This window comes from Petromyzon marinus, chromosome 50, assembly GCF_048934315.1.
Source record: "Petromyzon marinus isolate PM22_M1 ecotype Great Lakes invasive population chromosome 50, UKy_Petmar_22M1.pri1.0, whole genome shotgun sequence".
Lineage (NCBI taxonomy): Eukaryota > Metazoa > Chordata > Hyperoartia > Petromyzontiformes > Petromyzontidae > Petromyzon > Petromyzon marinus.
Genome location: NC_133716.1, coordinates 8,370,668 through 8,398,481, shown reverse-complemented (window position 1 = coordinate 8,398,481; position 27,814 = coordinate 8,370,668). Strand labels below are relative to the sequence as shown.

The 27,814-nt window shown below is 44.3% G+C and overlaps 2 protein-coding genes across 4 annotated transcripts in view; one reads left to right on the top strand and one right to left on the bottom strand.

Annotated features, from left to right (window-relative positions):
* Window positions 1-157: 157 nt before the first annotated feature.
* Window positions 158-14,892, top strand: LOC142931196 (uncharacterized). Of its 3 annotated transcripts, none has more exons than XM_076074859.1 (3): window positions 158-776; window positions 10,521-10,616; window positions 12,855-14,892. In XM_076074859.1, the coding sequence occupies exons 1-3, from the start codon at window positions 333-335 to the stop codon at window positions 13,032-13,034; spliced, it is 720 nt and encodes a 239-aa protein (XP_075930974.1). In that variant the 5' UTR covers window positions 158-332; the 3' UTR covers window positions 13,035-14,892. The 3 variants fall into 3 exon arrangements, with proteins under 3 accessions (XP_075930974.1, XP_075930973.1, XP_075930972.1); XM_076074858.1 differs by lacking the exons at window positions 10,521-10,616; window positions 12,855-14,892 and adding exons at window positions 1,822-1,917; window positions 3,596-6,582 and having other exon boundaries at window positions 201-776; XM_076074857.1 differs by lacking the exon at window positions 158-776 and adding an exon at window positions 8,794-9,459.
* Window positions 14,893-22,277: 7,385 nt separating this feature from the next.
* Window positions 22,278-27,814, bottom strand: part of LOC116953178 (protein crumbs homolog 2-like) — a 147,242-nt gene continuing 141,705 nt past the window's right edge. Inside the window, exon 15 of the mRNA XM_076074856.1 lies at window positions 22,278-24,877. Coding sequence (XP_075930971.1) covers window positions 24,647-24,877 — 231 coding nt within the window. The 3' untranslated portion in view covers window positions 22,278-24,646. The remainder of the gene's footprint in view (window positions 24,878-27,814) is intronic.

Genomic DNA, 27,814 nt, shown 5'->3' with positions numbered 1-27,814 from the left:
ACAACAAGGTTGAAACAGTGGAACTGCTCGTTCAGCAGTTCAACTGCTGGATTATTTTTTTCCTCCTAAGGATGACCGCTTGTGTTGTGATCGAAACGTTGTGATCTATTATTTTTATAATAATAGATCACAGACACTCGCCAGTGGAGTGGACAACCTCCCGTTGCCATGGCTATGGGGCGGCCCGTTGGGTTCCAACCGTGGACTGTCGTTACGAACCAGTGGGCCACGTGACCACCCCACGTGGTTGAACACGTGGGCCACAGTCGAGTCTTACGAGGAGGAGCAGTGCAGACGCTCTCTGCTGTTGTGATCGCGATCGAACGGCAAAGATGGATGTGTCCAGATGCAAGCCGTACCAAGTGATGCTCACGATGGCGTCTTTAGTCGGATTTGTCACTTGGCAAGGGGTGATGGAGCCGGCCATCTGGCTGCCACCCTCCATACTAAAGGTGAGCGATCACCTGGGGGTTAATTCCCTGATTGGATATCTCGATAACCTGGGTGGCAATGCTGCTAGCCTTGGAAATCCCGATGATCTTGGTGGCAATGCCCCCATGGCATATGCCGACTTTGCTTCGACCGATTTTCCGAGCCAATCGATACCGGACAGCAACGAGAGAGAAGACGTCCCCGCCGAGCAGAGGCCGTGCGACATTCAACCACCGCCGGAGCCGCGAGAGCAGCACCGACATAGCCTCTTGTCGACCGTCATCTCCGTAATCAGCACGGGATTCAGTGCAGTGCAAGTGATCGCGTGGATTCGGGCACGCAAGGTACGTTCATCGCACCGCCGCACTACAACAGTCAAATAACACGTTAGCGTGGGGGTAGCGGTCAACTTTAAAATAAGTTAATATCAAATTTGTATACAGTAGATCGATCCCGGAGGGCATTTTGGTCGATTTGAGGCCGCCTCCCCCGCTACTCCCCTGCGCCCCCGCTACCCCCCCCCACTACCCCCTCCGCTACCCCCCCCACTACCCCTCACTACCCCCCCACTATCCCCACCGCTACCCCCCTCCGCTACCCCTCTCTGCTACCTCCCCTGCACACTCCCCCTCTACAACCACCACCACCCGAACCAACCCAACCCCGTTTTGGAGGCAGGTACGGGGGACCTGAACAGCGTCAGAATCTCTCTTGAGACTGGAGCAGTCCGATAAGCTATGAGGCTGTTTTAGTCTTTCACAGACGTCCAGTATGGGCGGGTCAGCAAGTTGTAGCGGCAAACAGAGCCGCGGGGCCTGCAGGAGAATGTGCGAGGCCTATAACAGGTCTCTATTCGGATGTTGCTGGCACGGCATCGGACAGGCGCATTAGCTAGTGAGCAGATGAGGCGACGTGACACATCGTGACTTAGTCGTTGTGTCCCTCTGGCCGCGGAGGGTGATGTGGGTGCGGACTGGGATGGTGGGGAGTTTTGGCCATACTTCACCTGGCTAGTCATTAGATCCGGTTCAGGGAGAGGGACGGACAGAGCGCATGCCCGGAGCTCCGTTTGTTTAAAATCATGGCCAGACGCGCAGCACGGCGTGATTCAGAAGTGTGCAGGGAAAGTTCGTTGTAAAGTGTTGCTCAGAGCAGTGTTGTGTAATTATTCAAGAAACACCTCTTACGTTTTATAATACGAGCAAATTAGGAATCAACGAGCTAGCATAAATAATGTTCGTACCTGTACGTCGAGTAATGTTTCTGAACTCCATTTGGAAATACGGAGAGTGAAGATGTTTTTTTTTGCATGCCAGAGATTCCACATCGTTAACGGGAGTGCGTGTGTGTGCCTCTTATTGTGCATCTTGGCTGTTGCTCTGAGAACAGAAGCCGCGTGATGGCGGCCTGAGTCCACAATTGGTGCGGAAGGCGTTTGTCTACAATTCCAAGGCCCGCTATTTCCAAAGGAGGAACCCGTGTGGGGTGAGTCGCAACACTGGGGGCGCACACAGCCGACAACACAACGCTCGTTGCTCGCGATCCACCGATGAGTCCCAGTGAGAAACGATCACGGGGAAACATTTATTATACTTCTTTTGTTCTTTCGGTAAAGTCACGTAGAATGAGAATAAAATAATAAATTGATAAAATAAAATAACACAATAATATTCTCACGACGTTTCGGCCATAGCGGGAAACAGAGCCGCGGGGCCGAAACGTCGTGAGAATATTATTGTGTTATTTTATTTTATCAATTTATTATTTTATTCTCATTCTACGTGATTTTACCGAAAGAACCAAAGAAGATGAATCATTGCAGTCACGAAAGCTTTAAATCGATATTTATTATACTTTTGATTTAAAGCTTTCGTGACTGCAGTAATTCATATTCTTAGCTCTTTCGGTAAAGTCACGTTGAAGGGAAACAATAAAATAATAAAAAATATATAAATATATTATTGTTTATATGTTATATATTTTATTGTTTCCCTTCAACGTGACTTTATAAAATAATAAAATATATAGAAATATATATTATTGTTTATATATTATATATTTTATTGTTTTCCTTCAACGTGACTTTACCGAAAGAGCTAAGAACATGAATTACTGCAGTCACGAAAGCTTTAAATCAAAAGTATAATAAATTTCGATTTAGAGCTTTCGTGACTGCAATGATTCATCTTCTTTGGTTCTTTCGGTAAAGTCACGTAGAATGAGAATAAAATAATAAATTGATAAAATAAAATAACACAATAATATTCTCACGACGTTTCGGTCCCGCGGCTCTATTTCCCGCTATGGCCGAAACGTCGTGAGAATATTATTGTGTTATTTTATTTTATCAATTTATTATTTTATTCTCATTCTACGTGACTTACCGAAAGAACAAAAGAAGTATAATAAATGTTTCCCCGTGAATATATATAATATATTATTGTAATATATTATTGTTTAATATATAAACAATAATATATATACTTATATATTTTATTATTTTATTGTTTCCCTTCAACGTGACTTTACCGAAAGAGCTAAGAATATTTATTATACTCGTCGGTTCTTTCGGTAAAGTCACGTAGGTAGAAAAATAATAGATCACGACGTTTCGATCGCAACACAAGCAATCGTCATCAGGTGGGACAACCACAGCAAGACCACCTGATGACGATTGCTTGTGTTGCGATCGAAACTTCGTGATCTATTGTTTTTCTACCTACGTGACTTTTACCGAAAGAACCAAAGAAAATGGATTCCTGCAGTCACGAACGCTTCAAATCAAGATTGAAACAAATATTGTTTGACTGGGTATTGCATTGTACATTCCTGCATCACACATTATACATCACACATTCTTGAAGATACAAGTTCGATTATCGTGATCTGAAACTGAAAAATGCTAATCAGATGCCATGCGTATAAATTTTGGGTTGGATTGGAAATTGAGCTGTGTACATATCTGTCCATTCCATCCCTAGATTCCTCCCCTATCCATAAATGGTTCTGCATTCACGTGAGCCTATTGTTACAGTTGTCATTGTGAAGCTGACGGTGATTCTGATCACAGTTCTGTAGTATAAATATACACAGGTCTGTGCGTAACTCCGAACGATTGCAGCAGCTGAAATAGAATGCGACTTTGTCCCGCGTGCAAACCCAGGTGATGGTTATCCGCACGCTTCTCGTCAGCAAGGAGGACGCTGGGAGGCCCCGCAAGATGAAAGACTTCGCTGGCAGCATGATGACCGGAAGAAGACGTGTCCAAGACGGCGGTGGCCCAGCGAAGACAACGAGCCCTTGGAGTCTTCCCAGCCTGCCAAGCTGGATTCGGCGGCAATAGCGAAATCGGGATAGAACTGTTATAAAACTGGGGGAAAAAAAATATAATAATAACAAAAACATGTTCATTTATTAGCTACTACAATAAATATTTATTTCCGAAGAAAATCACTTGTGATATTTCTTCATGGTTGGTTCACTGCTTTATTTACACACCTGTGTTAAAATCCTATGGTTTACAATGTTTTTAAAAATAAAACTCATAATTAAGGCTATGGGGTTGTCACAGAAGCCGCGGTCATCACGTGAGTTGTGAATTTCAGGTCCGCTATAACCTGGACACGACTGCAGAAATATTCAATCAAGTGCTCTCGAAGTTGGACTAGCAGTAAAGAGGAGCCCTGGCAACCACGAGCAATTGATCTGTGCAGATACACGCAGACACAGAGATACTACCACGTTACAGACACGGAGATACACAGCGATACAGAAGCACAGATACCACACTCTATAGCTCACCACACTCTACAGCTCACCAGACTCCACAGCTCACCACACTCCACAGCTCACCACACTCCACAGCTCACCACACTCCACAGCTCACAACATAACTTACCACACTCAGCTCACCACATTCCACAGCTCACAACACTCCACAGCTCACCACACAACTCACCACACTTCACAGCTCACCACACAACTCACCACACTTCACAACTCAACACTCCACAGCTCACCACACCCCACCGCTCACCACACAACTCACCACACTCAACACACCACACTCCACAGCTCACCACGCTCCCCAGACTCCAAAGCTCACCACACTCAACTCACCACACTCCCCACGCTATCGCTATGAGCCCCACATGCCGCTCACCACACTCATGGTATGAGTAAATTAAGTGAAGTTATTTCCTTTAGCTCATCGTCTGCTTGCAGCCCTAAGCCAGTGATGGAAGTTCCACATTCCTGTGGCGGAGCCAAAGGCAGTACTTATTTCAGCTTTCCTGAGGGGATAATGGGCTAAGTTAACCACCATCCATGGACGTTAACTAGTAATCTTCCGATTAGCTCAACTGGCACTGGATTAGATTAGATGGGATCCCGGGGTTGGTAATATGCACCACGGAGGTGAGATTTAACTCTCGCACCTGGCATACAGGATCCCAACCCTGACGCCTGCTGGATATTTGGAGTTTGCATGCCTCTCTCCCTGTGGTCGTGTGGATTTTTATCCTGGTCCCTCCGGTTTTCCCCCTCCACAATTAGAAACACTTCATTTGAGCTATTTTGTGATAGCTGGTCACATCTGAAAACAAATGGCTATATTGCTCAGTTGGCCTTACCTGGTAAAATAAATAGTAGTTCATAGCTTTGGGAGGCCCTCTCTGGCAATTTCAATATCTTGTCTTTATTGTTTTACTACCACCAATGGTCATTACCAACACTGTTGTTATTTACCTTGGATATGTAATTTCTCTTTAACACGTAGGCTTTCGCGACCAATATTATTAATAATAAAGGTTTTTGGGTTAGATCGCGTTTATTTATAAATGTGTCGTAACCCTCCACCACCCGACACGGCCAATCAGCAAAAAAAGTGTCACGTTGACAAAAGACAAATAATTCACTACTTTAGCCCACCGGTGTGTTGAAGAGTGAATCCACATTTACAGTTTGAGTACGACGTTTCGCTGGTAAATACTTCCAGCATCATCGGGCAATTCGCCAGAATGGTAAAGCCCTCGCTTGCTCCCGGTTTTATATAGAGCAGCAGGGTGACGTCATCACTTAACTCATATCAGGTGCAGAGATTAGAGGCGGAGGGGGGTATTGTAATTATATAATCGATTATTAATCAGTCATTGGTTATGATTTGTAATGAGTTGTAGATTAGTAATTCTTTAAATCAAAATGTAATGTGTATTATTTAATAATACGCTTCCAGGCCGCACTAAGCCGGTAGCTGTCAGAGCGATTAAAGTTGTTCTTGTTCCTCTCAATTTCAATGGATTCTCTAATTAGTCTTTGCCAGTAATAATTAGTTTTACACACCACTGCAACATTGTCAAAATCAATTGAGTGTCCTTGTTGACAAGCATATTCTGCCACTGCCGAGAGTTGTGTTTGAGATAATTTAATATTTCTCTGATGTTCTTTTAGTCTTACACTGATGTTACGTCCCGTCTGCCCAATGTAGCAGCTGCCACATGAACAATTAATCCGATATACACCTTCTGTTGATAGTTTAGGTAATGCGTCTTTAGTGCAAGATACTAGTTTTTGAATTTTGTGTACTGTACCAAATCTTACTGTAATGTTTTGCTTTTGCAAAACGCGGGCTAATTTGTCAGTTATTCCTGAGATATATGGAATTTTTATTGTTTTACCAATCTGGTCGCTTTCAGCAGTATTGCTTTGCGATCGTGATTTGGCATTCAGTGCTCTGTTAATTTGAGCATTATTGTAGCCATTCTGTCGTAGTGCGTCTTTAACGTGTTTAATCTCTCTCACTAGACTCTCACCATCTGACACTCAGTGAGTGTCAAACGTCGTACTCAAACTGTAAATGTGGATTCACTCTTCAACACACCGGTGGGCTAAAGTAGTGAATTATTTGTCTTTTGTCAACGTGACACTTTTTTGCTGATTGGCCGTGTCGGGTGGTGGAGGGTTACGACACATTTATAAATAAACGCGATCTAACCCAAAAACCGTTATTATGAACATCCTCCTGCTGCTGCTGCTGTCAAAGACGACTCTTTCGATCGCGATAACGCTGCCTATGATTTCCTTCGATTGATCGATGACGACGTCAACGACGATAATAACAATAATGGTTAATTAAAATCAGCAAGAAGTGAACTTTTTGAGTCTCCGGCTGAGAGTGAGTGGAGGCAGCGGGCGCGTTGTTTGGCTGAGCGCGACAGCGCGGGTTGCCGTGGCGACGAGACGCAGGGCACCCTCCTCCCCTCTCCGCCCTTACAGGGGACCTCGAGCAGCCCCACCACCACTCAGCTCACCACACAGCTCACCACTCAGCTCACCACTCAGCTCACCACTCAGCTTACCACACTCCACAGCTCACCACTCAGCTCACCACTCAGCTCACCACTCAGCCCACCACTCAGCTCACCGCTCAGCTCACCACAGCTCACCACACAGGTCACCACTCAGCTCACCACTCAGCTCATCACTCAGCTCACCACACTCCACAGCTCACCACTCAGCTCACCACACTCCACAGCTCACCACTCAGTCCACCACACTCCACAGCTCACCACTCAGCCCACCACACTCCACAGCTCACCACACTAAGCTCACCACACTTCACAGCTCACCACTCAGCTCACCACATTCCACAGCTCACCACACTCCACAGCTCACCACACTCCACTGCTCACCACACTCCACAGCTCACCACGCTCAGCAGGTTTAAGCCTGGATACTACTGGCATCATAGACTCAACACAATGCATGACTGCACGGTTAAATAGGCGAGCGGGGACCACTACTTTCGCACCTAATGCCATCCTGATCATGGCCATCATCACCATTGGGTAGACTAATGTCTTTCAGTGTTCTTAACACAATTTATAAACGTGCGTTTAGAGAATTTAGCTGCTACACATGTCCACGTGATCGGCCAATTTCTTGAACTATCATTCGTGATAGGTCGCTTCTGAAAAATACCTTTATAGCTCAGTTTGCTACAATTACCTTTTATTGTTCACTTAATGCTTTCGTGACTGCAGGAATTCATATTCTTTGGGTATTTCGGTAAAGTCACGTAGATAGGTTAAAAGAAAATAACAACAAATAACAACTACCACGTTTCGATCGCAACACAAGCGTTCGTCATCACGCTTGTGTTGCGATCGAAACGTCGTAGTTTTAATAATGTAATTTTTTGGTTATTTCCTTTGAACCTATCAACGTGACTTTCCCGAAAGACCCAAAGAATATCACCTTTAATTATTTTCACAACTTTATATCATCAAATATCAGAAGCAAAGCAGGCTTGAGCCTCGACCCTGGATCAGTGAGTGGTTTGCGCAGCCGATTGTTGATGTGTAAAGCTGCGTGGCCCTACCCGTTCACGCTGGCGGGACGTGTTGAAGAAGTCTCCTCCACACTGTACCCCAGCAGACATGACCTGCCCGTTCACTCAGTGGCGTTTACCATTCAAACTTTTGGGGCTGACAGAGGCGGGGTGAGGATCAACTGCTGCGCTGCGAGATCGAACTGGCAACCACCGCATTTGCCAGTCGAATGCGGGAACGAACAACACCACGGCAACATCATTCCAATGTGTGTGCGGAATTCCATCTTTATTTAGAAAGTATCAATTCTCTTTGTGAATGCGTATTAACGTTGTTCACTTGGCACCATTGTTGCGTGTTCAGTCTCCATTCACGGTCGTTGGTGACAAAGAGAACGAAAACGGAAGGGGTGCACACACAATACTAGGATGATCTTGATTTAAAAAAAATATGTAAATCAATGGGCCATTACTCTCTGGTTCTTTCGGTACAGTCGCGTAGGTAGAAACAAAATAATAATAATAGATCACGACGTTTCGATCGCAACACAAGCGGCCGTTCTCAGGCGGAAAAAAACAGCGAGAGAGCTGTTACAACAAGGTGATAAAGGTTATAACCTTGTTGTAACAGCGAGAGAGCTGTTACAACAAGGTGATAAAGGTTATAACCTTGTTGTAACAGCGAGAGAGCTGTTACAACAAGGTGATAAAGGTTATAACCTTGTTGTAACAGCGAGAGAGCTGTTACAACCTTGTTTTAAGAGCTGTTACAACAAGGTTGAAACAGTGGAACTGCTCGTTCAGCAGTTCAACTGCTGGATTATTTTTTCCTCCTAAGGATGACCGCTTGTGTTGCGATCGAAACGTTGTGATCTATTATTTTTATAATAATAGATCACAGACACTCGCCAGTGGAGTGGACAACCTCCCGTTGCCATGGCTACGGGGCGGCCCGTTGGGTTCCAACCGTGGACTGTCGTTACGAACCAGTGGGCCACGTGACCACCCCACGTGGTTGAACACGTGGGCCACAGTCGAGTCTTACGAGGAGGAGCAGTGCAGCCGCTCTCTGCTGTTGTGATCGCGATCGAACGGCAAAGATGGATGTGTCCAGATGCAACCCGTACCAAGTGATGCTCACGATGGCGTCTTTAGTCGGATTTGTCACTTGGCAAGGGGTGATGGAGCCGGCCATCTGGCTGCCACCCTCCATACTAAAGGTGAGCGATCACCTGGGGGTTAATTCCCTGATTGGATATCTCGATAACCTGGGTGGCAATGCTGCTAGTCTTGGAAATCCCGATGATCTTGGTGGCAATGTTGCTCCTCTTGGAAATCCCGATGATCTTGGTGGCAGTGCTGCTCTTCTTGGAAATCCCGATGATCTTGGTGGCAGTGCTGCTCTTCTTGGAAATCCCGATGATCTTGGTGGCAGTGCTGCTCCTCTTGGAAATCCCGATGATCTTGGTGGCAATGCCCCCATGGCATATGCCGACTTTGCTTCGACCGATTTTCCGAGCCAATCGATACCGGACAGCAACGAGAGAGAAGACGTCCCCGCCGAGCAGAGGCCGTGCGACATTCAACCACCGCCGGAGCCGCGAGAGCAGCACCGACATAGCCTCTTGTCGACCGTCATCTCCGTAATCAGCACGGGATTCAGTGCAGTGAAAGTGATCGCGTGGATTTGGGCACGCAAGGTACGTTCATCGCACCGCCGCACTACAACAGTCAAATAACACGTTAGCGTGGGGGTAGCGGTCAACTTTAAAATAAGTTAATATCAAATTTGTATACAGTAGATCGATCCCGGAGGGCATTTTGGTCGATTTGAGGCCGCCTCCCCCGCTACTCCCCTGCGCCCCCGCTACCCCCCCCCACTACCCCCTCTGCTACCCCCCCACTAGCCCTCGCTACCCCCCCCCCCCACTATCCCCACCGCTACCCCCCTCCGCTACCCCTCTCCGCTGCCCCCCTCCGCTACCTCCCCTGCACACTCCCCCTCTACAACCACCACCACCCGAACCAACCCAACCCCGTTTTGGAGGCAGGTACGGGGGACCTGAACAGCGTCAGAATCTCTCTTGAGACTGGAGCAGTCCGATAAGCTATGAGGCTGTTTTAGTCTTTCACAGACGTCCAGTATGGGCGGGTCAGCAAGTTGTAGCGGCAAACAGAGCCGCGGGGCCTGCAGGAGAATGTGCGAGGCCTATAACAGGTCTCTATTCGGATGTTGCTGGCACGGCATCGGACAGGCGCATTAGCTAGTGAGCAGATGAGGCGACGTGACACATCGTGACTTAGTCGTTGTGTCCCTCTGGCCGCGGAGGGTGATGTGGGTGCGGACTGGGATGGTGGGGAGTTTTGGCCATACTTCACCTGGCTAGTCATTAGATCCGGTTCAGGGAGAGGGACGGACAGAGCGCATGCCCGGAGCTCCGTTTGTTTAAAATCATGGCCAGACGCGCAGCACGGCGTGATTCAGAAGTGTGCAGGGAAAGTTCGTTGTAAAGTGTTGCTCAGAGCAGTGTTGTGTAATTATTCAAGAAACACCTCTTACGTTTTATAATACGAGCAAATTAGGAATCAACGAGCTAGCATAAATAATGTTCGTACCTGTACGTCGAGTAATGTTTCTGAACTCCATTTGGAAATACGGAGCGTGAAGAGTTTTTTTTTGCATGCCAGAGATTCCACATCGTTAACGGGAGTGCGTGTGTGTGCCTCTTATTGTGCATCTTGGCTGTTGCTCTGAGAACAGAAGCCGCGTGATGGCGGCCTGAGCCCACAATTGGTGCGGAAGGCGTTTGTCTACAATTCCAAGGCCCGCTATTTCCAAAGGAGGAACCCGCGTGGGGTGAGTCGCAACACTGGGGGCGCACACAGCCGACAACACAACGCTCGTTGCTCGCGATCCACCGATGAGTCCCAGTGAGAAACGATCACGGGGAAACATTTATTATACTTCTTTTGTTCTTTCGGTAAAGTCACGTAGAATGAGAATAAAATAATAAATTGATGAAATAAAATAACACAATAATATTCTCACGACGTTTCGGCCATAGCGGGAAACAGAGCCGCGGGGCCGAAACGTCGTGAGAATATTATTGTGTTATTTTATCAATTTATTATTTTATTCTCATTCTATGTGACTTTACCGAAAGAACAAAAGAAGTATAATAAATGTTTCCCCGTGAATATATATAATATATTATTGTTTAATATATAAACAATAATATATATTTCTATATATTTTATTATTTTATAAAGTCACGTTGAAGGGAAACAATAAAATATATAATATATAAACAATAATATATATTTTATTATTTTATAAAGTCACGTTGAAGGGAAACAATAAAATATATAATATATAAACAACAATATATTTTTCGATTTAACGCTTTCGTGACTGCAATGATTCATCTTCTTTGGTTCTTTCGGTAAAGTCACGTAGAATGAGAATAAAATAATAAATTGATAAAATAAAATAACACAATAATATTCTCACGACGTTTCGGCCATAGCGGGAAACAGAGCCGCGGGGCCGAAACGTCGTGAGAATATTATTGCGTTATTTTATTTTATCAATTTATTATTTTATTCTCATTCTACGTGATTTTACCGAAAGAACCAAAGAAGATGAATCATTGCAGTCACGAAAGCTTTAAATCGATATTTATTATACTTTTGATTTAAAGCTTTCGTGACTGCAGTAATTCATATTCTTAGCTCTTTCGGTAAAGTCACGTTGAAGGGAAACAATAAAATATAAAATATATATAAATAATATAAATATATAAAAATATAAAAAAACATATATTATTGTTTATATATTATATATTTTATTGTTTCCCTTCAACGTGACTTTATAAAATAATAAAATATATAGAAATATATATTATTGTTTATATATTATATATTTTATTGTTTTCCTTCAACGTGACTTTACCGAAAGAGCTAAGAACATGAATTACTGCAGTCACGAAAGCTTTAAATCAAAAGTATAATAAATTTCGATTTAGAGCTTTCGTGACTGCAATGATTCATCTTCTTTGGTTCTTTCGGTAAAGTCACGTAGAATGAGAATAAAATAATAAATTGATAAAATAAAATAACACAATAATATTCTCACGACGTTTCGGCCCCGCGGCTCTGTTTCCCGCTATGGCCGAAACGTCGTGAGAATATTATTGTGTTATTTTATTTTATCAATTTATTATTTTATTCTCATTCTACGTGACTTTACCGAAAGAACCAAAGAAGTATAATAAATGTTTCCCCGTGAATATGTAGAATATATATTATTGTTTAATATATAAACAATAATATATATTTATATATATTTTATTATTTTATAAAGTCACGTTGAAGGGAAACAATAAAATATATAATATATAAACAATAATATATACTTATATATATTATTATTTTATTGTTTCCCTTCAACGTGACTTTACCGAAAGAGCTAAGAATATTTATTATACTCTTCGGTTCTTTCGGTAAAAGTCACGTAGGTAGAAAAATAATAGATCACGACGTTTCGATCGCAACACAAGCAATCGTCATCAGGTGGGACAACCACAGCAAGACCACCTGATGACGATTGCTTGTGTTGCGATCGAAACTTCGTGATCTATTGTTTTTCTACCTACGTGACTTTTACCGAAAGAACCAAAGAATATGGATTCCTGCAGTCACGAAAGCTTCAAATCAAGATTGAAACAAATATTGTTTGACTGGGTATTGCATTGTACATTCCTGCATCGTACATTATACATCACACATACTTGAAGATACAAGTTCGATTATCGCGATCTGAAACTGAAAAATGCTAATCAGATGCCATGCGTAGAAATTTTGGGTTGGATTGGAAATTGAGCTGTGTACATATCTGTCCATTCCATCCCTGGATTCCTCCCCTATCCATAAATGGTTCTGGATTCACGTGAGCCTATTGTTACAGTTGTCATTGTGAAGCTGACGGTGACTCTGATCACAGTTCTGTCGTAGAAATATACACAGGTCTGTGCGTAACTCCGTACGATTGCAGCAGCTGAAATAGAACGCGACTTTGTCCCGCGTGCAAACCCAGGTGATGGTTATCCGCACGCTTCTCGTCAGCAAGGAGGACGCTGGGAGGCCCCGCAAGATGAAAGACTTCGCTGGCAGCGTGATGACTGGAAGAAGACGTGTCCAAGACGGCGGTGGCCCAGCGAAGACAACGAGCCCTTGGAGTCTTCCCAGCCTGCCAAGCTGGATTCGGCGGCAATAGCGAAATCGGGATAGAACTGTTATAAAACTGGGGGAAAAAATATATAATAATAACAAAAACATGTTCATTTATTATCTACTACAATAAATATTTATTTCCGAAGAAAATCACTTGTGATATTTCTTCATGGTTGGTTCACTGCTTTATTTACACACCTGTGTTAAAATCCTATGGTTTACAATGTTTTTAAAAATAAAACTCATAATTAAGGCTATGGGGTTGTCACAGAAGCCGCGGTCATCACGTGAGTTGTGAATTTCAGGTCCGCTATAACCTGGACACGACTGCAGAAATATTCAATCAAGCGCTCTCGAAGTTGGACTATCAGTAAAGAGGAGCCCTGGCAACCACGAGCAATTGGTCTGTGCAGATACACGCAGACACAGAGATACTACCACGTTACAGACACGGAGATACACAGCGATACAGAAGCACAGATACCACACTCTATAGCTCACCACACTCTACAGCTCACCACTCTTAGCTCACCACACTCCACAGCTCACAACACTCCACAACTCACCACACTCCACAGCTCACCACACAACTCACCACACTCCACAGCTCACCACACCCCACCGCTCACCACACAACTCACCACACTCAACACACCACACTCCACAGCTCCCCAGACTCCAAAGCTCACCACACTCAACTCACCACACTCCCCAGCTCACAACACTCCACAGCTCACCACACTCAGCTTACCACACTCCACAGCTCACCACTCTTAGCTCACCACACTCCACAGCTCACCACACAACTCACCACACTCCACAGCTGACCACACAACTCACCACACTTCACAGCTCACCACACAACTCACCACACTTCACAACTCAACACTCCACAGCTCACCACACCCCACCGCTCACCACACAACTCACCACACTCAACACACCACACTCCACAGCTCACCACACTCCACAGCTCCCCAGACTCCAAAGCTCACCACACTCAACTCACCACACTCCCCACGCTATCGCTATGAGCCCCACATGCCGCTCACCACACTCATGGTATGAGTAAATTAAGTGAAGTTATTTCCTTTAGCTCATCGTCTGCTTGCAGCCCTAAGCCAGTGGTCGAAGTTCCACATTCCTGTGGCGGAGCCAAAGGCAGTACTTATTTCAGCTTTCCTGAGGGGATAATGGGCTAAGTTAACCACCATCCATGCACGTTAACTAGTAATCTTCCGATTAGCTCAACTGGCACTGGATTAGATTAGATGGGATCCCGGGGTTGGTAATATGCGCCACGGAGGTGAGATTTAACTCTCGCACCTGGCATACAGGATCCCGACCCTGACGCCTGCTGGATAATTGGAGTTTGCATGCCTCTCTCCCTGTGGTCGTGTGGATTTTTCTCCTGGTCCCTCTGGGTTTTCCCCCTCCACAATTAGAAACACTTCATTTGAGCTATTTTGTGATAGCAGGTCACATCTGAAAACAAATGGCTCTATTGCTCAGTTGGCCTTACCTGGTAAAATAAATAGTAGTTCATAGCTTTGGGAGGCCCTCTCTGGCAATTTCAATATCTTGTCTTTATTGTTTTACTACCACCAATGGTCATTACAAACACTGTTGTTATTTACCTTGGATATGTAATTTCTTTTTAACACGTAGGCTTTCGCGACCAATATTATTCATAATAAAGGTTTTTGGGTTAGATCGCGTTTATTTATAAATGTGTCGTAACCCTCCACCACCCGACACGGCCAATCAGCAAAAAAAGTGTCACGTTGACAAAAGACAAATAATTCACTACTTTAGCCCACCGGTGTGTTGAAGAGTGAATCCACATTTACAGTTTGAGTACGCCGTTTCGCTGGTAAATACTTCCAGCATCATCGGACAATTCGCCAGAATGGGAAAGACCTCGCTTGCTCCCGGTTTTATATAGAGCAGCAGGGTGACGTCATCACTTAACTCATATCAGGTGCAGTGATTAGAGGCGGAGGGGGGGGGTAATGTAATTATATAATCGATTAGTAATCAGTCATTGGTTATGATTAGTAATGAGTTGTAGATTAGTAATTCTTTAAATCAAAATGTAATGTGTATTATTTAATAATACGCTTCCAGGCCGCACTAAGCCAGTAGCTGTCAGAGCGATTAAAGTTGTTCTTGTTCCTCTCAATTTCAATGGATTCTCTAATTAGTCTTTGGCAGTAATAATTAGTTTTACACACCACTGCAACATTGTCAAAATCAATTGAGTGTCCTTGTTGACAAGCATGTTCTGCCACTGCCGACAGTTGTGTTTGAGATAATTTAATATTTCTCTGATGTTCTTTTAGTCTTACACTGATGTTACGTCCCGTCTGCCCAATGTAGCAGCTGCCACATGAACAATTAATCCGATATACACCTTATGTTGATAGTTTAGGTAATGCGTCTTTAGTGCAAGATACTAGTTTTTGAATTTTGTGTACTGTACCAAATCTTACTGTAATGTTTTGCTTTTGCAAAACGCGGGCTAATTTGTCAGTTACTCCTGAGATATATGGAATTTTTATTGTTTTAACAATCTGGTCGCTTTCAGCAGTATTGCTTTGCGATTGTGATTTGGCATTCAGTGCTCTGTTAATTTGAGCATTATTGTAGCCATTCTGTCGTAGTGCGTCTTTAACGTGTTTAATCTCTCTCACTAGACTCTCACCATCTGACACTCAGTGAGAGTCTAGTGAGAGAGATTAAACACGTTACAGTACACAAAATTCAAAAACTAGTATCTTGCACTAAAGACGCATTACCTAAACTATCAACAGAAGGTGTATATCGGATTAATTGTTTATGTGGCAGCTGCTACATTGGGCAGACGGGACGTAACATCAGTGTAAGACTAAAAGAACATCAGAGAAATATTAAATTATCTCAAACACAACTGCCGGCAGTGGCAGAACATGCTTGTCAACAAGGACACTCAATTGATTTTGACAATGTTGCAGTGGTGTGTAAAACTAATTATTACTGGCAAAGACTAATTAGAGAATCCATTGAAATTGAGAGGAACAAGAATAACTTTAATCGCTCTGACAGCTACAGGCTTAGTGCGGCCTGGAAGCGTATTATTAAATAATACAGATTACATTTTGATTAAAGAATTACTAATCTACAACTCATTACTAATCATAACCAATGACTGATTACTAATCGATTATATAATTACAATACCCCCCCCTCCGCCTCTAATCACTGCACCTGATATGAGTTCAGTGATGACGTCACCCTGCTGCTCTATATAAAACCGGGAGCAAGCGAGGGCTTTACCATTCTGGCGAATTGCCCGATGATGCTGGATGTATTTACCACCGAAACGTCGTACTCAAACTGTAAATGTGGATTCACTTTTCAACACACCGGTGGGCTAAAGTAGTGAATTATTTGTCTTTTGTCAACGTGACACTTTTTTTGCTGATTGGCCGTGTCGGGTGGTGGAGGGTTACGACACATTTATAAATAAACGCGATCTAACCAAAAACCTTTATTACGAATGTAATTTCTTGTTTTTTTAAAGTGTGATTACCAGCTGTAAAGCGATGTCAAAGTTAAACCGAATAATACGATTTAAATGTTGGCATATACCTGGCAGTAATATAAATGGTTAAGCGATAGCTTCAATCGCTAAAACACAAATTAAATGCACAGTATTATAGTGCAACAATATTGCATTTTGCCCATGATAAATCAGCACTGTACAAAGTACTGCACTGCGAGAATGTGGGGACAGACGTCCACCCCTTCGGCTGCCTTCGGGCCCCCTGCCGACCGAGTGATCGGGCCCCCCACTTTAGCACCCTCTCTTAGTGATATAGCCGTGCTGGTAACCCATCACCGCACGTGGTGACTCACCACCGCACGTGGTGACCCACCACCGCACGTGGTGACTCACCACCACCGCACGTGGTGACCCACCACCGCACGTGGTGACCCACCACCGCACGTGGTGACCCACCAGGACGCACGTGGTGACCCACCACCGCACGTGGTGATCCACCAGGACGCACACCATGGCCAATGCTGACGCAGCGAACAGCGCGGCACGCTGGCACCCACACCTGTGAGCGAGTATCCTCAACGAGCGTTCGTGAACACCGCAGCTGTCGTCAACACGGGGGGCGCGGACGCTCTCGCACCTGCGGATACTTGGACAGCATCGACAATAGCAATGACAACTTTTATTGCCAACTTACTAATAATAACGTTACAATTTCAGCATTGCAATTGTAAGACACATTTCAAATCACACATGAAAACAGACCACATGCCGGATTGTCCCAATTCAAATACTGTTGTTCTGTGATCATCTACGTTCCTTTAACCACTTTTTACAAAAACAAAAACCCGTGCGCCCTAGGTTATGTACATACAGCATATAAAATGTCAACAAAGCACTGTACTGTGTAACAGGCAAAAAATATACTTCAGTAGTTTTGCGCTGCACAGCGGCCTGAAGATTGCAGTGCAGCAACGGATCCTTGAATCAATCCGTGCAGAGCTTTGTACATTATCCCTTTATATGCGTCGGTTTTATTTTCCTCCGGATTGCTCCGGTTTCGTCCCTTGTGCCAAATCGGCATTAATTGAATTAGTCAAACGTGCCAATGAAGGACCCTCCTGACAAAGTGTCGTTCGGCTGAGCAAAGCTTCATTGGCTAAACAACTTGCATTTATCGTAGTCGTATAGTGGTAATAAACGCATGTAATCGGAGTCGGTAAATGCAGTAGTTGTGGTACAAAACCTATTTGATGTCCAGAGTAATCGTTACTAGACTCATACAAGTGTCCCCAAAATCAAATACGTATAAAAAAAGAGAAAACATCCAGTACGTAAATACGTTCATGTTTTTTTTTCTTCAGCAGATTAAGATGTGCCTTGTACACATTTAACCCTCGGTCAATCACGCAAGACACAATAATTCCTGCACACATTAGTTGCAAGTCTAACCACGCAACAAACACCAATTTGATAGCCCTTTGCAATCCACCGTTGAATTAATTGTCGTACCATGATGCATCAGCCATCGGGAGCCTTGGACTATACTTCAACAGTGTGGTCAGTGCAGGTTGGTGAAGAACAGAGGCCACGTTCCTGTTCACATATCACAAACCGCTGTTGGCCGGGTTGATGGTGAATTGTGCTCACCACTGCACCAAACAGTGTACGTAACTAAAAAAAAACCGTAGAGCACTTTTTTTACAAGCTTGTAAACTCCCAGGTTTAAAATAAGACAGGTTAAAAAAAAACAATATTACTGGAACTTGTTACAGTGGCTAAAAATATACTCCACCTGAGCTGTGTATTGTTTTTGGGCCAGACGCCAATAAATTATGACATTTCATACAAGCTTAAAAATACAACAAAAAATCCCGACATCTAAAGGGCCGTCTATAAATGACGTCACGCGATTTTGGTCGATTTTTGACCCCCCCCCCCCTCGTCACATGGCGTCACAAAAAGTCAGACCCCCCCTCAAATATGACGTCACTAAGCTCTAACCCCCCCACCAAAAAAAACACATGTTTCAAATCGCTTTAAACTATTGTCATTGTAGTGCGTATTTAATGTGGCGCTGCACTCTGATGTTGTAGGAGAAAACATTTATTAAAACGTCTATTTAATTAAGTAGAACGTGTTGTCTATATTTATTTAAAGTTGCGCATTTTGATGTGACGTCACATTTCTCAACCCCCCCCCCTCGTCACACATCGTCACAAATGTCTGACCACCCCCCCCCCACCCCCTAGGTGCGTGACGTCATTTATGGACGGCCCCCAATACGTAAAGAGCAGCACTCAAGCGAACACTAGGTGAATACTTTAAGGGCAACAATAGGGGGGAAATACAATCATATTGTGATGCATTAACACTGGAACACTCAAAAGATTCAATACACCACCGTGTGATTTTTTTGGATGGTATGGAAACACACAGACACACACACGTTGCACCAACAGACTCGTCAACGTGACCAATTCCAGTGTCAACTGTTTCAACGAATTAAAGTAATTAGATTTTAAAGAAATACTTAAGGCTCATGGAGCCAAAGGCATGCTAAACATACAGTAAAGTACACAGAGCATGGTCAAATATGAACAATGATAAAATCTACATCGATAGTGATGGGTAACTATACAAATTCTGTTTCCTTTGTGGGATGAGTTGGACTTAAGACAACAGGCAATTTTAGCCTTCTGTTTTGAAATATTTTTTTTGAGTGCAGTATATGAAATAAATGGCATTAAAATAAGACGTAAAACTCTGCTTCATGTTTAGAGTTAATATGGGGACATGCCTTCCCATTTCTTCTTGCAAAATGCCACAGTGGAATGCTAGTGATGCGTGGTAACAATAAACCCATGACAAAATACACAACAAAACCAAACCTCGAGACTACGGTGATGAAGATCGCACCTAGTTGATATTTTATGAAATAAATAAATGCGCTGCCTTTTGTCAATCCACTGCTGGATGAAGGCCTCCTCACGCCATGCCGGTGGTCACTTCATTTTCACCACGTTGGTCAGTGGGGAATAGTGAAACGAGAGGAATTCCAGGAACGGTTAAAATGTTACTCGCCACTGACGTTAGCTATGGCCGGGAATCGAACTCGGTTTTGCTTTCTTCAAAGCGCAGTGCACGAACCACTCTCGCCAATTCTCTGTGCGGTTCAATTTGTAAACCCACAATAAAGTGTCTCACCCGGATGCAACTTGGGCAGTTAATATTATTACAGGATTGTAGTCGTGAACCAATGTTACGCAGCAAGCAAAACACACACACCTGTACAATGTGTGTGTATAAAGTAAATAGATACCTGTACGCGTAAGACGAGTGGTATGTTATTGCTTCACATGTTACACGTGTAAATGCATAAGACTGAATATAAATATTTTTCACAGCCATTACCAGGCTCGGCCTTAACAAGTGCGATTCCCGAAACCCTGCCTGGTCCCCCTCCCTTCATGAACCCCGACTGCAAAATTTGAAAAAAATTCCACTAAAGCTCTGAGAGCATCGGGCAGTGTTTCCAGATTTCAGGCTCTCACCTCTGGTAGCATTTAGGGAAGTTTAGTATCGTGGATTACTCCTTCCCTGTGGTGATGTCGGGGCGATAATGGTGTATTTCATCATCCGCTTTGTGGACAGAGATGGTGGGTATTTAAGATACTTAAGCATTGTTTCGAATGCCGCTATTGATAAATGCAAATGAGGATATATTTCTGCCATTTGAGTGACTTTTGTAACAATAATAAATATACGACATTCCATCCACTGTCAACACGCTGCTCTTTGTTTATGCCTTTGGGCACAGGAAGTAGCAGTAGCTGATATTGGAGCTTCACATAAGATGACCATTTTTTTTTACAAAGGTTACATCGGGGATTTTCAACAAGGCAAGTTTATATTCTTGGTTCTTTCGGTAAAGTCAAGTAGAAGGGAAACAATAAAATACGTGACTTTACCGAAAGAACCAAGAATATGAATCCCTGCAGTCACGAAAGCTTTAAATCAAAATTTAAGGGAAGTTTAGTTTTCATTTTAGTTTTGAACCAGCTGGAAGTTAATATTGAACCAAAGCCTTGTTGCTGGGCTGTCTGACTGGGAGATGATCATTATGCATAAACCAAATCGAGATGTCCACTATCCCAGAGCCGTTAATTTCCAGATCTGGCAACACTGGCACAGCAACGGGGGGTAAAGCGAAGCAGCTCCGAGCAGCAGCGTGCGATACATTTCCACCATCGGGCCCGGGCCGATCATCGCTCGACCATCGGTCAAATCAGCCTTTCGGTGGGCGGCGGCTTGACCACGTTCCACATCTCGAGGCGGGTGCCCTCCTTCTCCTGTCGGCTCGGCTCGTAAACGCCCTGAGTCGCCCTCTTGCTGCGGGCCATGACGACGCAGGTCGCCGCCGCGATGGCGAGGAGCAACGCCAGGCCGCCCGACGACGCGCCCAGCACCAGGCCCAGCTGCGGCGAGCGTGACCACGATGCCCACCAGGAGGCCTAGAGGAGGAGGGGGACACGTCGTTCGGGGGACACGCGAATGACCCAGAACGTGGCATTTCAAACACGCGCGGTTAGAACGCTTGAGCGACCGAATGAGGAAAGAATGAAAGGATGGCCAGTGATGGTGAGTGGGCAGTGATTGACGCGGATAGTTTTATTGTATTTTGTGTTGTGTTTGTCGTCCTTCCAACACACCTCCAATTAGCACGGTTGGCTACGTACGTCGCAAAAGAAGTTCAACATGCATACGTACATTTTTCATTCGGGCAGAGGCAACATTAAAATGCAGACGTTGGGAAATTTCTGTAGCAGGAGTGCACAAGCACAAAATAAGAAAAGCCTCACATTCAGCACTAACACTGCCACGAAGAGGCAAAAAGCATCAGAGGCAATGCACGTCATCGTTATGAGAGGTATTGCCATGACATTCATTGCTATGATGAAGGACCATTACCCAAAAATGTAACCTATTACATTTATTTAAGCTAGTGACATTTCAGGCAATTACCCCTTTTCACTTGGACAAAAATAAATACAAATCCATTGCTCAAAATGTCACCTTTCATATGTATATTTATTTTCACCCGTCGCAAAATGTTATTGATTGAATGTGTTGAGTTTATGTTATAAAGGCGACGTCAAAGCACTTATATTCGTGAGCCCTTAATGATTTTTCAGCCTGGGAAAGATTCTCAGATGCCAACAGGTCACAGGTTAAAGGGATTTAACACACACCATCAAACAGGTCAGTCTGACCGTGCATCTTGACGGGATTTAACACACACATGTGCGTGCTACATTTGCATGAGCAAAGCTTAAAATCCGCTTTGAAAATAACATGTAAAAAATGTGAAAAAGTGTATTGCAGTGCCACAGCAATTACCCCAAAACAAATGGGCATTGCTAGAACCAGCTCAAGAGAAAAATGGGTGATACAAAAATGTCAGGAATTCAAAGAAACTGAAAATACACATTTAAGTTTACTCAACAATTTACATTTTTCAATGTACGCTCTCCGATGTCTTACCACGTTGGAACGCATGTTTGTTTGGCACGATGTCTCACGTTTTTCTCCTTCAGAAGCTGAACATAACCGAATCGTTCCTTCAGAAGCTTTTGGCATGTGGAGCAAAACGTCGGACATCATGTCAAACAAAACGCACGGCACGGCCCTAAAACACATCTGAGAGCTGCTCAGCACAACCTTAAAAAAAAACCTACTCAGGAGTTAGTTTCCAGTGTTTTACCATTTATTTATAAAGGATCAACCATACAATTTTCAAACGCAAACCGCTTGACGTGGTTCCAATCTCACACGGATAACAATTAAAATTATTACAGACTATAGGTAGCAAGCAATTCTATGCACGTTATCATTCAAATAGCTAGATTTATAACAAAAATATATTTACTGTAGTAAAAGGTCTGGCAAAAATGTGGAACTTCACCAGACATGTCATGGACATAACATCACAATTAAAGTGATCAAAGCAATAACATATGAAGTAGGCTTGAAGGACATTGGTTATTAACTTTCGTTCTACGTCGGAAAGCTTTATGAAAACTAAAATGCTCCGTCATTACTGAAGGACATGAACGTTTCCCCTCGTTCTCCGTAGCTTCTGTTATCGACGCCACTGCGTCACAAGCCTGCTGTGTTCGCTCGCGAAACCTAAACGCTAAAATTGCACCGAAATAAAAAAAAATACAATTAGGCAGTCAATTTGCACACGGGGGGGGGATCTCAAATTGCGAAACTGCACGCTGTTCAGCCTTTCCACTTTCAAAAGGCCAGCTCTGATGCAAACGCATGCAACTTTAAAAACAAGCACTCCGCACCTTCGCAACCGTAACTATATTTGCAACATTCACATTTTCCAATATTTACAGTTTTTTTGAAATAATTAGGGAGTGGACCCGACCGGGAATCGTACGCACTACAGCGCGCGCGCACACACACACAGTTTGCTCGGCTTCAATAAAAAAAAACCTCTTTACTGCTGTTGACTTAACGCTGCTGGAAGCGTGGGTGTATGATCTGAACACCGTGACACGGCGGCTCCCGCACAGACACGGCCTGGTACGGGGCACCCCATAAGCACGCACCCTAGCTCACGGGCAAGTGACGTCCATACACCCGAGTGATGGAATAACCCTCCCCCACCCCTATAAACATGCGATTGTTAGCTGGCAGCAACGATTATACCCCCACTGGGTAGAGCAGAAAGACTCGCAACAAGGAACGCACCACTGGACTTTGCCCCCAACCGCACCACCGGCCTTTTCTCTCTGGTGGGCATCAGACGAGCGAAGGCGAAGTTGGTAAGCGAACTAGTTAGCGTCCGTCGCGTCGCTGCTCAAGAGGACACGGATCGCGCATGCTCGCCGTGACTATGAGAGAGTCCTTCTGCACAGGCCTCCGAAACGTCGCGCGCAAGCCAGCATAGGCTTCGTGGTGCCGCTCGCCAGAGCAGCCGTGTAATTCAATACATCGATTATTGTGTTACAAGCCAACGTGCGCGTGTGTTGTAGGCAGCGGATGAGAATGCCGTGTGATGCACGCGGACATTCGTCACCCACTTAGGAAGCCAAACCTGTTTGCTCAATTTTGCGTAAAAACGGGTTTCATTTCAGTCGTATAATATGGGCCACTCTGGCCATGACTGCAGATGGAATGAAATTACTGCAATGAAAATAAGTGGGGGACTTTTGTTTACAATTGCGTGGTGGTATGGTAGTAATATGCTGATTATACCACGAATATGCCAAATAAATGTTCAAACCCACATAACCAGATCAGCAGCTTCCTTGCACCCACAGCAGAATTTCAGTCTCTTTGTTCCCAGAATGTACCCAGCAGCAGCAGCCTCTTCCTAACCATTTATAAAATCACCCGAAGCAAATAAAGGCTATTCAACAATAGGCAAGTTGAAGCAACATGCAGACTGTAATGTTAGTCAAGTTTGGCAGGTCAGCTGACAAAAAGATTGCATAAACAAAGGAATCAAATGACTCAGCTGCAGAACAGTGAGTGTGTGCTCATGTCCAAAACCGACACATGTTCTATTTCAGTGCTCACCACGCCTGAAAATACCTCTTTTCCACTGTACAAGCACGCCATTTCGAGCCAAGCCCGGCACAGATCAGGAGGTGCTAGGTTTTTTTTTTTCTCCTGCCGAACCTGGGCCGTGCCGCCGACATTACACGTTCATTGCGCGAGGTTCAACCGTGCCAACTAACGCGACGCCCGACCAACATGATGTTACGACAATAAAGATGAACCCTACCCCTGGCTTATGTTGGCCCCCTCGAGCCAGATTCAAATGTCTTCCTGTGGTGCCACAGCGCATCACGGATTTGTTCTGGTTCGGCTCGGCAAATAGCCGGTGGGAAACCATTCGGAATGCAAAGGCCCCGCATCGGCTCGGATCGGATGTGGTCAGTGGAAAAGAGGCATTACAGTACACTCCGAGTCCCAGTGGTCATCTTCATCCGTGATATTCTAGATTGTTTCTCTCTTTATCGCAATTGATTTTCCTGGGACTCAACAGTCTCCCGCTTTGGGGAACAGATTGTCCCGAGCCGAAATGAAGCCCGTCATATGAGACGCTCTTCAGGTGGCCTCTGCAGGCCTCCCGGCGGGCCTGTCTGCGACACGCTGGACTTCTCCTGCATGTTGGGGTTGTAGGTCCCCTCGTCCCTCCGCTTGTTCCGGACTTTAATGAAGCAGTAGATGGCAATGGGCAGCGCCACCAGCAGCGCCAGGCCGCCCACCACAACGGGCACTACGATAGCCACGACTGAAGTGCTGTTCTGCGTCTTCTGCAGCTAGGGAAAAAGCAACGTCGATAAGACTCGAGTCACATTCATGTAATGTAAAATAAAAAAAAAGGGTTGCCACCACCACCGAGGCATAAATACGACTTGAACATAGCATGGGAAGAATACTACATCATAACTACATAAATCCACACTGACCAGCATGGTGAAGTTTGGTGAAACAACTCGCATGACTTACAGTGGGGGGAGGCGTTTATAAGAGAAGAATAAATCCGTAAGAAACTGCTGGAGGATAATTTACCTTCAGTTGATATTTACGCTGAGATTATAAATCAACATGCATTGTGTTGGGTGTCGTTGAGTCTCAAGATTGTTTTGTAGGAAGGTACTGCGTGTGGTGTTTGGCAAATTTCTTCACTATTTTGTTTTACTGTCAAGTGCCCTTGACACTTCACAGCTGCACGTATTTGGTGACCATTGTGGGTCCTTTTTTTGCAGCCATAACGTTTCAACTTCCAGAGCACTTTTGAGAGTTCTTATCAGCAGCAGGATTCAGTTCACTAGCATGCGACATAAAACATTCACAGAGACCTCCACAGTCACACAAAACACACACAGACTATAATGTCCGCATGCAATGAATCTGCATTTCTGATTTTAGGGCGGCGTTGGGGTGGTGGAGTGGGAACGCTTCCCAGTAAGAAACTATTGCGTATGATTCCCGACTCGGGCGCTTTCTGTGCGGCGTCTGTACATTCTCCCCTTGTTCTACATGGGTTTCCACCGGGTTCTCCAGTTTCCACCCATAGCTAAACACAAAAAAACACCCTCAAACAAAGTAAAAAAAATGGCATTTGCCAAAACATTCCAATTCGGAGAGAATTACACTGCAGATTACTCAATTGGGATCATACGCAGAGCAACATCGACCACTAGAGAAAAACCTTGGCTAGGTCCCTCCTGAGAAAGAAAGTAGTATTGAGACTCGTTGAGGCTCTGGGTAAACAAGCATCATTAAAAACAAATCAACACAATTGGCCATTGAGGAATGGCAACACGGAATCACATCCGTATGCATTTACAGTATTTCGATTGTAGTTGTCCGATATGTAACAAAAAAGACGTGCGCTCCAATGTCATTCCACTTACACAGCATTGCTCTCCGCTGGCGTTACTGACGACATTTTCATTTTCTGGACAGGTCCCTGTGCGGATCAAAATGTATTAGCCCCGACTTGTTATCGCGCAGAGCTACACACGCTAATCACGCAGTTATTTACGCCTTCGCGATCATCGTTACCATCGCTGCACAAGTCGTAATAAACAAAGTATACCCTCTCGCAACAAGAAGGCTGTAAAATGCGTAGGCAGAAACAATTTGTAACTGCTCTCCAGATAACGTACATCCATCAGCTGGAAGCACACCGCAAATAATATGCAATGCCTGAATGTTAGAGACGCTTATTCAGCTGCAACACGCATTAATGTTACAAGTAACTATTTAGGCGGCGGTTTTGCATACGCAGGTCCTAATTTGACACACGTATGTATGCTGAATTTCTTTCGCACCGTACGTAGCCACTCGTGCTAATCGGAGGTTACTATGGGGGGGGAAGGCGAACAAACTAAACACAACAAAGCAGGCAAGGAGGCAATGCTGCTTGCAAATGCCGTCTCCAATTCTACGGTAGCACACCTGACACATTCTGAAGCACAATGCACTAAAAACAACCGCCGCACACATTTAAATGTTCTTTTTACCTAAACATCAGCAACACCTACATATTCGCATTCATTAAAATCCCACTGTTGTTATGCTGCGTACAACTTTCCAAAGGATATCGTTAGCCGATAAAAAATGGACACACACACACAAACACACGGGCAGTTCAAAAAAATTGGGTGACCTCACCAAGTTCCAAAAAATTGGGTGACCTCACCAAGTCAACCCAATGAAAATGTGGCCCGTGCCAACAATGGTTTCGGACGCAAGACGCACGAAACTGAACGCACTGCATCGCTTTCTCGGTGTGGATGTAAGAGTCAATTCGTCCCCGAGTTTGTCCAAACGTTGCGGTACTTTACAAGCACGTACACTTCATATCACAAGCGCGTATCATTGTTTACATGTCATTACAATCCTAACTGGATGACACGCCATGTCTCGGTAAAAAAAGTCCACTTAATGATTACGCAGCACGAGGTGTAAGTTCAGGTTAATCACGTCTAACCAGGTGATAGCTCAACAGAGGCCAGAAAGTCCTTTGCAAAAGTTATAACCGGCCTCTGTATAAAATCTAAAATCCTAGAACCGCCCACGTGCACGCATCACTTAACTCTGTGGCACCCAAGCACACAAGTATTGTTAGAAAAAGTAGGAGACTCTAAAATACGACTTATTAAACACATTTTCCCAAGAGCCCTTTACACACAATCTAATTCTAAAACGGTGCGTCTCATATTTCTATATACTGTGGCAGAAATGTAATATTCCCATACCTTTAACCACCCGTCATAAAAGTAGCACTCCATCTAACTTTAAACTATACATATTTTTTGTTACAAACACACACATTTACTTCCAAAGAAACCACGTAACTCACCATTGATGTTTAAAGGCCCGCAGTCCTGAGCAATTGCCTCCATTGACATCAGAGCAAGCTGGAAGACGGAGAGCCATATGGCCCAAGAGATTGGCAATCTCGCCATGCCGGTCTCCTGATGCTGCAAGTCTAAATGCAGCAATCGAATGGTCTCCTTTCGGAGTATGAAGAGACTAATGTACCGAATATAGAAACATTACGACAGAGAACAAGCCACGAATCCTTTTTCTTTACTCTTAGCCAGAGAAGCAGACACCACCCCCCCTTTTGCTCTCGTCTGGGAACTGCTTGTAAGGTAAACGTTCAAATCAGAAGTTACCTTGACCAAGATTACTTCCACTTTTTTTTGGGGGGGGGGGGGGTATTTAACCTGAGCTGTATG

Coding starts and splice junctions, on each gene's coding strand:
- LOC142931196 (XM_076074857.1), top strand. CDS start 8,860: ATGGATGTGTCCAGATGCAACCCGTACCAAGTGATGCTCACGATGGCG. Junction 9,460..10,520: donor CGTGGATTTGGGCACGCAAG/GTACGTTCATCG, acceptor CTCTGAGAACAG/AAGCCGCGTGATGGCGGCCT. Junction 10,617..12,854: donor AAAGGAGGAACCCGCGTGGG/GTGAGTCGCAAC, acceptor GTGCAAACCCAG/GTGATGGTTATCCGCACGCT.